Genomic DNA, 16150 nt, shown 5'->3' on the forward strand with positions numbered 1-16150 from the left:
AGCCCAAGAAAAGTTAAGTGACTTTAACAGAGCACCAAGAAAATTGCAAAATGTTTAGAACAGAAAGGGACTTTGGAGGATGCAAGGCTTCACTTTCTTAATGTACACTCAAAGATTCTATGGCCCAGAGAGGTTAAGGGACTCATCCAGGGGTCCAAGAGTCTGCAGCAGAGCAAGCTCTCCACCAGGTCACCTTGGGGGAAACTGACCCTAGCACAGTGGAGCAAGAGGGCCTAGAAATATCCATGTCCAGGTCAGAGTGCAAAGAGATAGAGAAAGAGAGGGAGGAGGGGGAGGAGAGGGAGGGAGAGAGGGAGGAGGAGAAAGAGAAGGGGGAGGAGGGGGAAAAGGGAAGGAGGGTGAAGGAGAGGAGGAGAAGAAGGAGGGGAAGAGAGAGGAGGATGAGAAAGAGGGGCAGGGGAAAGGAGAGAAGGAAGAGAAGGAGAAGAGGAGGGGAAGAGGGAGAAGTAGAGAACTCAGCTGAGTCCACCTGGAATGGAAATGTCCTTTCACCAAAACCCTCCAGCCACCACTTCCACCAAAACCATCCTCAGCTTCCTGATGGAGAAATTCCCTGAGCTGACAGCTGGGGAGACCCAGGAGGTCCCCCTCTATGTCCTTTTGACTCCTTCTTCACCTTGTGCCTAAGCTCACCTCTCTATCCCATGCCTGTTCCCCTCACTGAATGCAACACTAATAGGCTTTACAAAATGTTCTAGAGCATATAACTCATTTAATCTGCACAACTCTGTAAGTGTTGTTATTCTCTTCTTACATGGGAAAAATTTCAGGCTCAGAGAGGTTCTGTGACTTGACCAGGATCATGCAGCTAGAGAGCCACACAGGCCAGGCTAAACCCAAGTTCTACCCCCTTAAGTATAAGCCAGGAGGGGTTAGAGGAAGGGAGGCCCAGTGAAAGCTTACAGGGGAGGCTCACAAAGCCAAGGTGATGGTCCCCTCCCCACATTGCCCCCCAGAGCCAGAAAGAGGCAGCTCTTTCTTCCTGTCGCCTTCTATAGCAGGAGCAAGGGCTACCAAAGGAGGGGCTCCCGCAAGGTCCTGGGGAGGTTCTCTAGAGTGAAGCTCTGGCCCCCCACCCCCAGTCCATGATGATGGCTCCCTCCTACCCGCATTGTCACTGGGCCCATGCCTGAAGGCTGCTGGGGTTGCTTTTTGTGGCGGTGAGGTAGGAGGGCGGTGGGTGGGGAACCAAGCCGCAAGGAGAAGAGAGGGAAGCTGGCAACCCAGAAGGGGGGACGGTTGAGTAGGGAGGCAGGAGCTTGCTCTCTTTTCACACCCTCGCTTGCTGCTTTAGCTCCTGCCTATGCTTAGAGACACGTGGACACCTCTGCACACTCCATTCTCCCCCAAGGGAAAAGACAACAACAGCTTCATTGTAATGGGGAGTGGGTACCCCGAGGAGGTGGAGGAGTCACCTCCAGGGTGAGTGGAGTCTTCACTCTGCCTCTGCAGGCTGACTCTGTTGCCCTTTGCCTGAGGCCTGGTGGGCTGAGTTCTGCCCACACAGAGCCATCCTTTGCAACCAGTCCCTGAGAAATCTGCCAGCACAGGGCAGTCTCACCAATGCCCAGGTGCCTCAGGCTCATCATTCCTGCTTCTAGACATTTCTAGAGGCAAGGTGAGGAAGCTGACTTCTGTATTTATTGTGGTTTTATCATGGCAAATTCCTCGGATCAAGGACAACATTACATATTGTAAGTTGCTAGTATCAGAGTAATTTTGGGTTTCTGTGGGATATTTGATTATAGCGAGGTGCGATAGATGAGCTTAGCAAAAGAGATATGAGAAAACAGTGGTTAATTTAAGTTCTGCTATAGCAGACGATTTCCACACGAGCTTCTCATGACCTATTTGTTTCGAGCAACATTTGATATATAAAGACATTCTAACAAGATAGCACTTGATAAAATTTTTCCCCTTTCTTGGAATTTTTAGTAATGGAAATTGGCCTGTGGACAAGAATGCTTTGAAAAGCGAAGCCATGTCCCTGGACTGATGAAAATTAAAAAGCCCGAGGTCAGATACTAGCCCATGTCTTGGAGCCAGAAAGCTCTGTTTTAATGTAGAGCTGAAACTGCCACATGAATTTTGCACCTGTGGTGGCCAGATTCTCTTAGAAAAGGTGGGGGTGGCAGCTCAAGGCAAGCCCCTTGCCCTTCAAGAGCCCAGCAGAGTATCCCAGAAGCACACCAACCATCTGCAAAGCGAAAGACATGGCTTGATAACAGGGTGGTGGTGGCAGGTTGGCCACCAATGACCAGGATTTATGGAGTGCCTCAGAGGTGTCAGGCACTAGCCAGCCTTCTGTGCCTGGTTCAGCCCTGGCATCTGGCCTCCAGAGGGGCTGGCTGTCAGTGTCACCCTGACTCATGTGACTGATGAAGGACAACCCAGGATCAGCCACTGCCGAGTCCTGGAACGCAGCCTGTCCTTCTGCTAGAAAGAATCATTTGACGCAAAGCAAGTCTTCTGAGTGGAGCATGTGCTGAGAGGGTCACAGCAGTGTCCCTGAGCTCAAGCGAGGCAACAACCAGCAGACAGTTGCTGTCCTGAGACAGAGCAAACTCACAGTGTCCTTGTGACGTGGACAACACTGCATCGTCCAGGTGGGCAGGGGCTGTGGTATATTTATCTGGCAGATTCAGATCTGCACAGGAGGGGCAGTGCCTGACACTCAGGAGGCGCTCTGCAAAGACCAGTGGTTGATGGTAACAGAGCCACCATGGCAACAACTTCCCCAAACACTGCCCCCTTCACCCCGACTTATTCAAGGAATGCCCTCACCTAGTATTTATGTTGTCTTTTCAGCCTACCCAATCACTACCCAACCACAGGCTCTTCCTCAGGTACTGAGAACTTGACTTAGCAATTTTTGTTTCCCCAGAAAGTCCAGGCCAGCCAATGGTAGTAACAGCGAGCACTGCTGTGGCCGTGACGGTGGACAAGAAGACAGCTATCGCTGCAGGTAGGAGCTGCCCTTTGCACCACCATGGTCGAGGAGCTGTGAGTCAATGTCAAGAATAAGGCACACAGTAATAGCAAGAGGACCCTACCTATGGTCTGCAAGTGACACAGCCCTCAGGCCATAAGTTTTCCCAAGTGAAATGTGGGACTAAGGGAGAAAGGAGTCCTCCCAAGCCATTTTGGTTATAAAACCATAAAATCTTAGATCCAAAAGAGTTTAGGAAGTAAAATGAAGTTCAGACAGGTTAAGAGATCTGCTCCAGGTTGCACAGGACAGAGACTGCAACCCAGACCTCCTCACCACCCCTCTCTGCTACTTCCTGCTTCCATCACCTTGGGTCTAGCATCCTTCTGTGGAGAGAGCTGGGCTTGTGACTGAGACCCTAAAGTAAGAGCCCAGGACGCATGCTCAATATGTGCCAGGCACCTCGGAAACTGCTTCCTGGGTGCATCTCATTCAGCCCTCAGGGTGATCCAATGAAGCCGATACTTTTGGCTCCATTTTACAGATAAAGAAACTGAGACATAGAAAAAATATTTGCCCAAAGTCACCTAGCTAATAATTAATGAAGCTAGAATTTGAACTCAGGTTGCCTCTCTTTAAGCCCCAGCTTCCTACCCCATGTTGCCATTTGCCACAAATGTGATGAGAGTACCCAATGACCCTCCCACACTGCCCTGACTTGGTAGTTTCTTGGTATCTAAAAGAGTCCTTTGCATGGGTGCCTCCTTGCCTGAGTGCCGTCAGGCCTGTGTGGTGAAGCCCTCAGCTTCGGTTATAAATCCTCGCTTCGGTTTCCATGTCTCAGAGCCAGCTGTGTTCTGCAAAGCTGTGCAATCCAGTGGGCAGTCAAGCATCAGCCACCACAGGTCCTGTCCTGCCTCACCAGGGGCCTGGAGCCATGTGAAAGGGCTCCAGCAGCTAGAGCAGGCAGGGGCAGGCAGGGGTGGTGCGCCTTGTCCCTCAAAGCTGGATTCAGGGCAAAAGAGGTGGGAGGAGCCGGCTAGGGTCTGGCAGAGATTGTCCAAGCCTGTCTTACTGCCTGAGGAAACATCAGCACCACTGCTGGCCTTCAGGATGTACCGCTACAGCATTTGGAAGGGGCCATCTCAGCCACCTTTTTAAACTCAGGCCACAGTGTGCTAACTGCAGACCCATTTCTAGGCCAAAACTGGACCTGAACTTGTCTCCCTAAAGACTATTCTGTGGTCCCAGCTGAAATCTGTGCCTGTCCTGCTCCCTGTGATATGGACCTTCTAGCTCCTGCTAGACTTGAGAGTCTAGAAACCAGAGGGGACAGGGGTCAGGCTGCCGGCTGCATTCTCCTGCACTCTCCAATCATTTGGTATCATTTTTAACTCAGAGCTGAATCAGAGCCTCCAGGGGTTGCCATAGAAACCGTGTCCTGGTGCCTCCGGTTTAACTCACTGCAGACAATGGCTCTGACGCTCTGGGGTGCATGGATGTGATAGGAAAAGAGTGAGGCACTGGAGACCTTATACTTCAACTTTTTGGGGAGTGTCTCCTTTTGCAATTTCCCCTCCATGGCAAATGGCTCAACCTCCCTGATACTGGGGCCAGAGGAGGCCAATAGTTGAAAGCAGAGTAGGCAGCTTATTTGCTACCCTGACAGTTTCATCCCTTGGAAATAAGTGGCACCATGTGCATGTGAGCTCCAGGACCAGGTGAGCAAGGTGGCTGCCAGGCGGGCTGCATGTGTGATTTTGCACACTGAGTGAGCAAAGGGAGAAGGTAAGAGACAGGTACTCAGACCAGCTACAGGGACCGGCTACATGCCAAATGTATGCATAATGACATGGGTTCACACAGAAGGGCAGATGAATAAAGAGGGATCATTTTGATTTTAAGCAGGTGGTTTATCAACTGTTTATGCAGAAGTTCTAGGAATCTTTTTGATCAGGATCCAGTTTCAATTTCCCATGCCCTCCAGACCTACTTGGAGAATATTGCCCAGCATAACGATGGTGGCACCATAAATTGCAAGTGTGTTTCTCTAGCACGTGTCCTGTAGTACACACATGCCCCTGCCTAGAGGCCTTTAGCGACGAGCCTGCTGTCTGGAGCCGCACGAGGGCTCCTCCACTTACTCTGCCTACATGCAAATAGGCCTAGCCGTCAGACCTGTGTGTGTACATGCACAGCAGTGACGTGCATGACACACCTATGCATTCCCCAGGCCTGTGCCAGGCTGCTGAGGGACCTTGGCCTCTGCTTCTGCAGCAGGGCTTGGGGAGTACTGTCTCTTGGGTCTGATACACCTGTTAGGCTTCAGGAGGCAGCACCCCACAATTATCACTGCCTCTGAAAAGCAAACAGCCCGGCTCTGCTGGGATTCCAGCTGAATGCCAGGAAGGGGCCTGGATGGCTCACTTCTCCCTAGGGCTTGCTCCTGGCTCGCTGGGATATCATCCAAAGGAAAGCTCCTAGGAAGGAGAAAATTCTGTCTTGGTCTCTGATGACTAATGAACCATAGAGCCCAGGCCCAATTAGCCAGAGGCCGGTCCAGGCCTGGAGATGAGTCACTCCAGCTTGGGATGGATGAACAACCCCAGAGATCTGGCCCTCTGGCTCATCTCCCCTCCCGGTCTCCCAGCCCCAGCCTCCAGTTTATAATTCTGGTCCCGTCCCACCACTGAACCTGCTCAATCCTGTGGAAGATCATATTTGTAAGCTCAGAGTGTCATCTGCCTGTACCTAAAGTCAGTCTTGAAGGTGCAAGAGGATAATAGTTTAAAAGGGATTCCTCTTTCACGTTAGCAACACCCCCAATCTCACCAAAGCTGATAAAACCTAACCAATAGCTCTTGGAGAGCCATGCCCCCGCCTCCCATCACATAGTGGTGTCCTCTGGGAAAATGCATGCCTTCCTACCACATCCACTCATCTGTCCTTGACTGTCACAGTGGATGAGCACACAAAGGGCTCGGAGCAGTGACAGGTCTCCAGCTGACCTTCACTGCCCAGTGCTACATGGAGACCCAACCTGAGGCTCACGTACCCATACTGTGAGGCCAGCACATGGGTGACTTGTCACACTCGGCTACAGAACCCATTCTAACCCAGGACTCAGCCCTCCACATCTCTCCTGGCAGTGCCCCAAAGCATTCCCTCAGGCAGGAGTTTCCTGTCTGTCTTATGGAGGTCTGGACACTGGGGTGACATCCTGAAGCAATTTTTGCAGCTGCCTGGGGAGGTCAGGGGACAGGAAGCCACTCTCCCAGAACCTACATGCCCTCCCCACCCAAGGAAACCAGGAGGTACGTAGGAAAATACAGTCTTTATTGTTCTTCTGAAACAACAAACCAGAAATATAATTTTGCCTTTAAAAATCTTCTGTCTCTGGCTGAAGGTACCACCATTGACAACACCCACCCCTCCCTCTCTTTCCCTTAGAAAATGCCTAGATCTGGTATTAGCTGGAAAGAAGGAAGACTGTGCCCCCAGCCTCAGGAGACATGTTTAGCAGCCTGCTAAGCAGCATTCCCTGCCTTCCCCCACAACCCCCTTCACCTACCATGGTCCTCTATGAGATGGAAGGATCGAGGGGTGCAAGGCAAGGTGGACCTGCCCTGTCCTTCCCTGTTCCTCTTCAGACCCTTGACCTCAGTGTTCCAGTGGCCTCTTCCCAGGCCACCACCAAGACTCCTGTCTTGGAGCCAGAAACCAGCCTGATGCCTCCCGACCCTCCAAAAGCCTTGGAAAACTTGTGTCCAGCAGAGGGAGACCTAGTACTCATCTGAGATCAGACTTGCAGGAGGGCACAGACCTACAAGAGGGGACTAGTGACCCCCAAACCCCATACAGCCATCTTATCACCTGCCACCCCTTTTGTGTAGGATACTAGTAACAAACAGGCCCCCTGGCCCAAGCTCTTGTTTGGAGCCCAGTCCAAGTGCAATTAAAACCTCCAGAAAGCCAGACTGGGCACATAAAACCCTGGGAAAGGGACCCCACAACTGAGGCCTCTGAGCAGAATGTGGCAGCCCTCTCTCTGCCCCTGGGGTCTGCTTGGAATATGCTGGCAGGCAGTGAGCTTTGGTGAGGGCCACCTGCTTTCCCAAGATGCCACCAATCATGACCCAGTCCCTGTCCCAAGGTCCCAGGCCTGGAGCTACTTAAGATGGAGGGGTGAGGGGTACAGAGCAATGGTTCTTGGGCTGCAGGCTATAGGAGTGGAACTGGTGGGTGTCCCCATGGGGCCTGGCAGTGATGATGTCCTTAGCGCTGAAGAAATGCCCAGTGGTGTATGTGCCTGGGCTCCCGGGAGGCTGCCATCCACACATGCTGTAGCTTCAAGGCCTCTGGGCCGGTGTCCCTGGAAAACCCAGCAGGAGAGGTGTGAGAGGGTTACCATGGTGACAGGCAGTCTCATCCAGCAGCACCACTTTGGCCCACTTCAGAGGATCTCAAAGGAAGCCTTGTGTTGTCAGTGTGTGCTTCTCCCCCTGTTGACTTGAGAAGATTGCGGTGAGCAAGCAAAAGGTTCTGTGGCCTGAGGGCTAGAGACCCAAGGGGGAAACATGTCTCTACTGCCCAAGTTCTCATGACCTGTGTCCATGTGATTCTGTGTGTGTATGTGTGTGTGTGTGTGTGTGTGAGAGAGAGAGAGAGAGAGAGAGAGAAAGAGGGAGAGACAGACAGACAAGACAGAGACCAAGAAAGAGAGATTTCCAATAGATATAATTGCGCTGGTGATGCTGAGTGTGTGTGAGAGTGGATAAGTGAATCCAGGAGCAATGCAGTCGGTGTGGCCTATAGCAGATAGAGAGACCTAATGGCTTCAGCAGAGGGGGTGTGTTATAATCATGTTTCTTAGAGCTGGGTCCAGATGCCATGGCTGGTGTGATTGTACATTAGTACTAGCAGTTGAAAGCTGGACCCAACTCCGACACTAAGGGCAGCTGAAAATATATTCCTGGCTTAGAAGAGGGTCACAGAAGTTGACCCTTGGCCCCCCTATCACTTCCTCCCCACCCCTAATGCAGATGAGGTGCTATGAGCAGGAGGTAGGGAGAGTCACCCAGTCTACAGCCAGGGCAGGAAGGGCAACAGGGGAACACTGAGTCCAGAAGCCTCCACTTGCACACATATCCTTTCTTCCCTATGGCCAGAAGCTTAGGGAGATCCCCCAGGTGTTCCAGAGACTTGGTGGCTCAGAAAGGAGCATGAGCAGGAGCCTTTAGCACAAGGGTGGCTTCCGCAGAGACTTGGAAGTTCATGGAGACAGCCGCACTGTGGCTTGTTTGCTGGAGGGATGGGGAGGAGAGGGGGGTGGCTATGGTGGAGGGAAGGGCAAGCCCTTACTGAAGCAATCCCCAGCGTGCTCTCCCAGCCCTTCCTACCTAGGCCAAATGGGGCTGGGCTCTCACGCCACAGAAGAGATCTGCTTCTGGTCTTCATGCTCACCCTCCGGGTCCCCCATTAGGGGCTGCCTCTTCTTGAGCTCCCGGTGGTACTTGGCCATAAGGGAGGCATAGATGCAGCCATAGGCAGCAGCCACCACCATCATGATGCAGACAATGCCACAGACAACCCCCGCGATGATCACCGTGCCGATGGCCCGCCTCACGCTCACCGGCCGATACCTCTGCTTCTGGGGGCAAGCAGTGCTGGGCTCGGGCTCAGGCTCAGCCCCTGGCTTGGGTTTAGCAGGTTCAGGGCTTGCCTTGGTACAGGGTGGCCCAGGAATATCCAGCCCAGCTGAGCTATTCTCATCCTCCAGCTGGGAGCAGTAGTTGAACATCTCCATGGGGACCACACGCATGTCCTTCCCCCTCAGCTCCTTAGGTAGGGTGCAGGCAAGCTGGTCCAGGCGCCCCCCTGCATCCAGGGAGAAAAAAAGGAGGAGATGACGAGACATGCAGAACCTGGACTCCCTCTCCCCATCTCCAGAAAGCCCAGAAGGTCTAGTTTCTATCAGGAATGCAGTCAGTCCTGAAATCACATCAATAGGAGAGGAAGAGAGAAGAAAAACTAGCATTTATTAAGCCAAGGATCATGATAGGTGAGGTACATATATCATGTCATTTCATCTACACAGAAGCCATATGAAATGGATATTGCCATTATTCCCATTTTAGAGCAGCACACAACCATTTCAGTCAAGCCTGCTCCCTCCAGTGTCAAACTGATGCACAAGAGTAAGGCAATGATTATATATGGAGGTGCTCAGGGAAGAGTTGACAATGCAAAGATAGAGCCAAGAGCCCTGCCCAGGCTATAATTCTTCTCTTCTCCTTGCCCCTGAATCTGCCCGTTCACTATCTGTAAACCCAGGGCACTGTTCTCCACAGTATCTAATTACTCCAGAGCTCCTCCCTCTCACAAACAGGACAAGTTAAAGCCACTGTCACAGTGACCACGCTTCCATGCAGAACCTTTTGGTTGCCCAAGACCACCTATTTGGAGAAAAAAGGTCAGGTGATAATGTTTTCCTTTTCCTTTTTAAGAGCAACTATAACCCATTAGCACCCCAACCACAGCATCTCTGAGTGAAGCAGCATCTTGAAAGGAAATCCTGAAAACCCATAAGGGCAAAGGAGAGGGGGCCAGTGCTAATGAGGGGGTGTGGGCAGCAATAGGTGCATGGGCTAATCACAACAATAGTGACAGCCACACAATGGTGAAGTCATGAGGGCATGTAGATGAAGAACATGGGTGGGATAAGAGAGAAAGTAGCTGAGGAGAATCCCCTAGGATGTCAAAGTCAGATTTTGGCATTCTATCCACTTCCAGGCAAGGGACACCACCCCCCCCTTCTAAATGGCTCCTGCTAAATGTGCTCCTGCCAGTCCATCACTCCCAGGTCCATCTCCCAGCACAGCTGCTGCAAGCCTCCTCATACAACAGATATGCTTCTCCTGGGATGCTGATGAAAACACCCTGGGATTTTTTTTTTAAAGAAATGCAAGGTTGAAAACAACTGTACTATTGAAATTTCCAAAAATATATATTCCCATTCCATGCCCTTTTGTGCTGAGAATTTAGTTCCTGATGACTATATGAAAGGACAAGGACATTCCCTCGGGATAACACATGGGTCTGAAGACACCTGGTCTCTAGTTCCCCTATGCCACTGACTGCCTGGGTGACCTATGGCAGGTCTTACATCCAGCGAAATGTGTCCAAGAGCCACCTTTGTACAGGCAGGAACTGGGTGCTGAGATGGGGACAACCTCACCTTCCTGCTCTAAGACCTGAGGTTGAATCATCTTGCACAAATTATTTAATTTAATTGCATTTGAGTCTTGTTTTCTTGGCCATAAAATAAGAACATCTAACTCACTTAACTGCTATAGGGATTAAACAGATAATGTACATGAAAAAATATTTGTAAACTGGAAGCTATATTAATTATTATTTCCCAACTCACAAAAATGGGAGAAATTATCATAGTGACTAACATTTTATGGCACTTTACAGTTTGTAAAATTTTTTAATTAACTAACACATGAGAATATCACCCAAATAATTGAGATGGTGGCTGGATATGAAACAAAAGGAGTAAGACTGAGGAAAAGCATTAACACTCTTCATATTGATTCACTCATTCAGCAAATATTCATGGAGCATCTACTTTGTGCTGGGCACAAATTATGTCTTATTAAGTCCATTTGCTATTATGGATATTACTAACAAATGAACAAATAAGTGAATAGGTTTCATGGAGGATTTACTTTATGCTAAGTACTTGTCAAGACACTTTTTGTGCATTACTATTTAATCCTCACAATGATTCTATGAGATAGGTGTTATTTGCCCCATTTTACAGATGAGAACACTACCACAAAGAGGTTTCTCAGGATCCCACAGCTAGTAAGTGAGTGACAGGGCCACACATCAAACCCAGATCTGGCACTTTTAACCATTATGCTCACTTCTTTGCCCTCCTTTTCCATTCCATTTTATAGTCATTCTAGAACTTTCCCAGGTTAACAAAAAGGGGAAGGGAAAAGAGTAAAACTAAAGATAGGTGGGGGCACCTGGGTGGCCCAGTCAGTTGAGCATCTGATTTCTGCTCAGGTCATGATCTCGCAGTTTGTGAGTTTGAGCCCCGCATTGGGTTCTGTGCTGACTGCTCAGAGTCTGGAGCCTGCTTCAGATTCTGTGTCTCCTTCTCCCACTGGCACCTCCCCCACTTGCACTCTCTCTCTCTCTCTCTCTCTCTCTCTCTCTCTCTCAGAGATAAATAAACATTAAAAAAACCTAAAGACAGTTGGCTTATTAAAAGCTTTGAATATAAAACTTCTTGAGACAGAGAGTTGAGATCATCATCAAAGTGAAAATTTGGTTTTATCTGTGGATTTAAATTACATTCCACCCTCCTGAAACTGTAGATATTTAAGAAGGTATTGTATTATTCAGAAGAGCAAGGGTGTTTTTTCTTCCTCCCATCATGCCGGGGAAGCCTAGAGGCATACCTGGTGGGATGCAGAGAAAAATTATACTGAGTCTTTAAGTTGCCTCATGAAATCTACAGAAGTGAGATCAAGTTACAGTGAGTCAGTCTAAAAGAAAAAGAACAGGAAGGAGGCTGGGAGCTGGGAGGGGTGCACAGGGAAGAAAGCGGATCAGTAGAACAGGAGGGAAAGCAGCACTGGCCTCTCAGCCCTGCTGATGATTTGGAACCGAGGCTGAGACTCTTCCAGCCAGCCCTGCTAGTAGAGAGGTAGGACCACCCCCTTCTCCCTGGACCTCAGCCCTGAGTCAGCGCTCAGCCTCCAGGAAGTGTGTTGGGCCAGGGGGTGACCCTCCCAATTCCTCACACCCAGGCAGGACTAGCTGTGCTTACCTCGGTAGGAAAACCACTCCATCCAGTGCTTGAAATCACGTAGGTTACAGTCGCATTCCCAGGGATTGTCCCCAACCTGCAGCAGCTGCAGGCTTGCGAGGGGTTCAAACGTCAGCCGGTCCAGGTTCTGCAGACGGTTGGAGCGAAGTGATAGGGAGCGCAGAGCCGGGAGTCCATCGAAAAGGCCAGGGGGCAGCTGGGCCAGGCCGTTGATGGACAGGTCCAGGTGGCGAAGCAGGGGCGAGTGCTGCAGCAGGTCCCTGTCCAGGGTCCTGATGCTGTTATTGCGCAGCTGCAGCTCTGTAAGATTCGTCAGGTCCCGGAAAATGGAACGGGGCAGCTGGTCCAGGAAGTTGTTGGATAGGTCCAGCCGCTGCAGGCTGGACAGATTGGCAAATGCCCAGCTAGGCAGGGCACTCAGCTTATTGTTCAAGAGTAAGAGGGTTCGGGTGGCAGCGGGCAAGTCCGGGGGCACCATGGTGAGGCCTAAGCCACTGCAGTCCACCTCCAGGCTGCGGCTGTCACACTTACAGGAGAAGGGGCAGGCGGGGAGGGCCTCCACAGCATACAGGGTGATCCAGCAGGTGATCCCTGGAGGGGAAGAGAACAAAGAGGTGGAAAGAAAGCAACAGGCTGGGGGTTATCACCTCCTGCTTCTATGCCCTCCTTTCTAATTTGTATCATAATGGCCTCTTGACTTTATCTGTTTTGGCCCAAGCCACAGTCAATACACAAACCTTTACTGACCACATAAAAAGATAATTAACAAACCCAAAACAGGTCTATATTATTGGACATCACACAGTGTCAGTAGGGCTTCTTGCCTCCCAGCATATCTGGCAAAGGAATCCCTTTAGTGGAGTACAGTCCTGCAGAATGGCAGACCTGAGTCCAGAAGACAAGCAATGTTGTTCCACAAAAATGTCCCAGCTTGCAGGGCCTCCCATGGTTGATCTTCTTGGGAGTTTGGGCCCCACTGACACCATAGATGTTGACAAAATAAAGGATCTAGTAGTCAAAGAAGCCTCCTCCCTTGTTCCTCTCCCAGTGTCACAGAGAAGGATTCTCTTTCCAAAAGAAAATGGCCACACTACTGCTTCCTTCTCCTCTGTACCCCCACCCCAACTTGGAGCTGCACTAGGCTAAGACATGCCATGCATGGAAGCATGAAGACCAGAAGCTTGAACCCATCTTCAGTCCCACTCCAGAGACCACTGTGAAAATGATGAGGATAAGATGCACAATTCCACTTCCATGCTGAGGAAGACTTGGGCACAAGCCACTTCACACCATAGGTCCAGAAGTTTTCTATTTATTCTCATTCTAAAACCAGCCATGAACTTAGGCTGGGTTCCTGTTCCTAAGGGCTGCAGAATGGACCCATTAACAGCATTCCATTTGTGGTCCCATGTTTTGCCCAGGACCCCTCTGAGTAAGCTCAGAGCCTAGTCTGGGGAAGGGCTGGGAGGTGGGGGAGGGGCCTAAAAGAACAATCACAACAGAGCAGTTCATCCTATTGCCCAGCAGCCCTTTTTCAGAGTGACTGCAAAAGTTAAGTGTCTTCCTGAGTATCAGAGAAGCTTGCTCACTGTGAAAGAGTTTTCTCTTTCTCATCCCTGGGATGAGCTCAAAATAGTTCAACTTCACTAAGTCAGCACCCGGTCTGGCAAATTACTGGCCCCATCTTGGATGTGGGATTCATGCAGATCTGACAGCACGTGGGAGGCTGTAGAGGGCCAGGGGTGGGAGTGCCCTTTTGTGCTCTCTCTCTTCCGTTCATGGCATGTCTTAGGCTAGTGCAGCTCCAGGTGTGGGGGTGCAGAAGGGAAGGAAGAAGTAGTGTGGCCATTTTCTTTTGGAAAGAGAAGCCCAGAGGAAAGACCCTAGCCAGGGAAGTGGCAGAGAAGTTCAGACCCCGTTCGTGGCCCAGGTGGCCCCACCCAGACAGGCAGCAGCCACCCTGACTTGAGTGCCTGAATGAATCTGTGTCTGGTAGATGTCCGACTGTCTGGTGTCCTCAAGAACAGAGCTTGAAGGAACAGTAGGGGACTGTCCCCCCCTCCATACACACACACACACACATACCTGCAGGGTCACTGACAGCTGAGAAGCAGACTGCAAGGCTGACACCTGAGCCTCTTCATTCTCAGGGGGAAATGAGCACAGTCATGGCCATGGGAGCCAACTGGTGACCCTCCCTGGCCACATGTGGACACCTGCTGCTACCTGTCACCCTCTTACCCCTCTGAGCCCATCTGCTGCCAGGTCAGCCTGCCCACACTACCCCCACTATGCCATTTGAAAATCAACATTCTTCAGACTTTACTTTCCACAAGAAAAAATTCAATCCATCCAGCTTCCCTCTCAAAAGGATCAACATAACCAGAAGCCATTATTCTCCCCACCCCTGAGAAATTCAGGGTGACATAAAAGCTCTGGTGACAAGAAAACATAATCCTGTATTGCAAGATGTTGAATGATTCCAGAATGAGGTTGAAAGGGGATCTGAGCAGCTCGGGGATCAGCCATTCTCACATGATGAATAATTCAGGCTGCTTATGTAGTGGGGCAACCGCATCACAGGACTGACCTTATGAGGGGAGAAGTCAGGCAGAATAATGTCCTTTAGGACTATGTCTTACCTCTTAACCACACAGCCTTGGGCAAACCGGTCCTTACAGACCTCGGCCCTCTCCCTCATGTGACGAGAATTCTCAGGACTTCTTTCAACCTGACAACTTAAAGCCTTTCTTATGGGAAATGGAGGCCTCAGTCTCCTCAGAAGGAGGGGTGGGACCCAACCTGTAAGGTCCTTCCAACACCACGACCCAGGAGCTCTCTAGCTCCCTCCATTTCAGAACTGGGAAGTCTGAGGCAGAAGAGAAGTCTCCAGGCTCACCCAGCCAATGGAAGACAAGAGGGAGAATCGCCATTAGAACAAAAGGACTCTCCTAAACCGGACTTCTGGGCACAGGAACAGACTCACCTAGGAAAACAGGTCCACCCATCATGGCCTCCAGCTCCCAATTTAACCACTAAAGCTCTCAGCATCGACTCTTCCTTTGACTGCCACAGATGCCAGTAGCATGGGCAAGATTTTAGAGGGCAACCTCTGGCCCCCAGAGCCCCCTGCAGCCTGGCATGCATCCCTGCACGCCAGGCTAGCCCCTGCTGCTTGCCCCCACCCCATGGTACTCACAGTAAATCTGCCTCCACAGCACGGCAAGCCCGGTCCTTTGCTCGGGGCCACTGCCCCGGGCCAGCATGGTGAATGCCACAGCTCTCAAGGCCCTGAACCTCTGGGGAGAGAGGAGCCTCTCGGTGTGTGCTGTCAGTCCTGAGAGAGAGAGAGAAAGAGAGTGGTGAGCAGGCACTCGAGGCCCCATTCCAGCCCAGGGGTTAGGGAGAGGGCCAGGTGTCTCTTTACACTCCTTGTCGTCCCCTCTCCTGTTCTTCTCAGCTCAGCTATGGTTCCCTGGGGGGGGGGGGGGGGGGGGTGGGTACGAGGGGCAGAGAAACCAGGAATCCTTCCACTTCCCTGGGCGACTGGGGAGGCAAGGAGGGCAGGCTCCGGCCTTTGGCATAGCACTGGGCTCTGTGTGTGGGACTCTCCTGCATCGTCTCCCCTGTCTCTCTTGTTGTCTCTCTGGTGTGTTGATCTCTAAAATGTTTTGGAAACATTTTATGGTCTCCTTTGTGGGCTTTCCCCCATGTCACAGATGGGGAAATTGAGGGATCTGTCTACCAGATAAGCAGAGTGAGGCCATAGTGACACTGTTGCCAGGCCCGGCGCTGCTCTTACCATGGCCCCCGAGGAGGCAGAGTCTGCTGCTGAGTCAGGTGTGCAGCCTGGGCCTCGCTCTTGCTGCCGGATGGCCTCCTGCTTCCCCTCCACCTTTGCCTGAGAGGTGAGGTGCAGTGCTCTGTCTTCCGCCCGCTGGGCTATAATAAGACTCATCAGCTCAGGGAGTTCATGCTGCAGCAGCTGTCTATGCAGGAGACAGGGGCAGGAAGGAGAAGAGGAGATTTTGGAGCACAGGAAGGGCTAGGAGTGGCCCCGGGGCTGCAAGAAGGCAGGTTTCTCTCGCAGATGATGAAAGAGGGGTATTCACCCTGTCTAGGGTCTCAGGACCTGCCCTGCCCCAACCCTATGGCTAATAAGAGGGACACGGGCCCTCCTCTGGTCCTCATTTCCTTCCAGATATGGCTAAGGCCCTTAGACAGAGGCCAGAGCCTCCACTCTCCCAGCCCCAGCAGAGGAATGGGAGAGGAGACTGGTGGGCTGCCCTGCAGCAGGCTGGGACAAGGTGGGGAAGGGGACAGGGGAAGGGAAGACCCTGCCCACAGCCCAG

The 16150-nt window shown here is 51.3% G+C and overlaps 2 protein-coding genes across 2 annotated transcripts in view; one reads left to right on the forward strand and one right to left on the reverse strand.

Moving 5' to 3' along the window:
- Positions 1 to 16150, forward strand: part of CACNA2D4 (calcium voltage-gated channel auxiliary subunit alpha2delta 4) — a 112605-nt gene that overhangs the window by 65974 nt on the left and 30481 nt on the right. The window contains exon 26 of the mRNA XM_049624840.1: positions 2906 to 2986. Coding sequence (XP_049480797.1) covers positions 2906 to 2986 — 81 coding nt within the window. The remainder of the gene's footprint in view (positions 1 to 2905; positions 2987 to 16150) is intronic.
- LRTM2 (leucine rich repeats and transmembrane domains 2) lies at positions 7700 to 15142 on the reverse strand. Its single transcript, XM_049624841.1, has 4 exons — positions 14998 to 15142; positions 11799 to 12389; positions 8350 to 8827; positions 7700 to 8253 (listed from the first exon to the last, which is right to left on the reverse strand). The coding sequence occupies exons 1-3, from the start codon at positions 15062 to 15064 to the stop codon at positions 8373 to 8375; spliced, it is 1113 nt and encodes a 370-aa protein (XP_049480798.1). The 5' UTR covers positions 15065 to 15142; the 3' UTR covers positions 7700 to 8253; positions 8350 to 8372.

The sequence above is a fragment of the Panthera uncia genome, chromosome B4 (assembly GCF_023721935.1).
Source record: "Panthera uncia isolate 11264 chromosome B4, Puncia_PCG_1.0, whole genome shotgun sequence".
Classification (NCBI taxonomy): domain Eukaryota; kingdom Metazoa; phylum Chordata; class Mammalia; order Carnivora; family Felidae; genus Panthera; species Panthera uncia.

Excerpts from the sequence above, each read along its gene's own strand:
- LRTM2 (XM_049624841.1), bottom strand. The coding sequence starts at position 15,064 with ATGCTGGCCCGGGGCAGTGGCCCCGAGCAAAGGACCGGGCTTGCCGTG. Across the intron at positions 12,390-14,997 it reads GCTGTGGAGGCAGATTTACT|GGATCACCTGCTGGATCACC; the intron begins GTGAGTACCATG and ends CTTCCCCTCCAG. Across the intron at positions 8,828-11,798 it reads GGAGTGGTTTTCCTACCGAG|GGGGGCGCCTGGACCAGCTT; the intron begins GTAAGCACAGCT and ends CCCTGGATGCAG.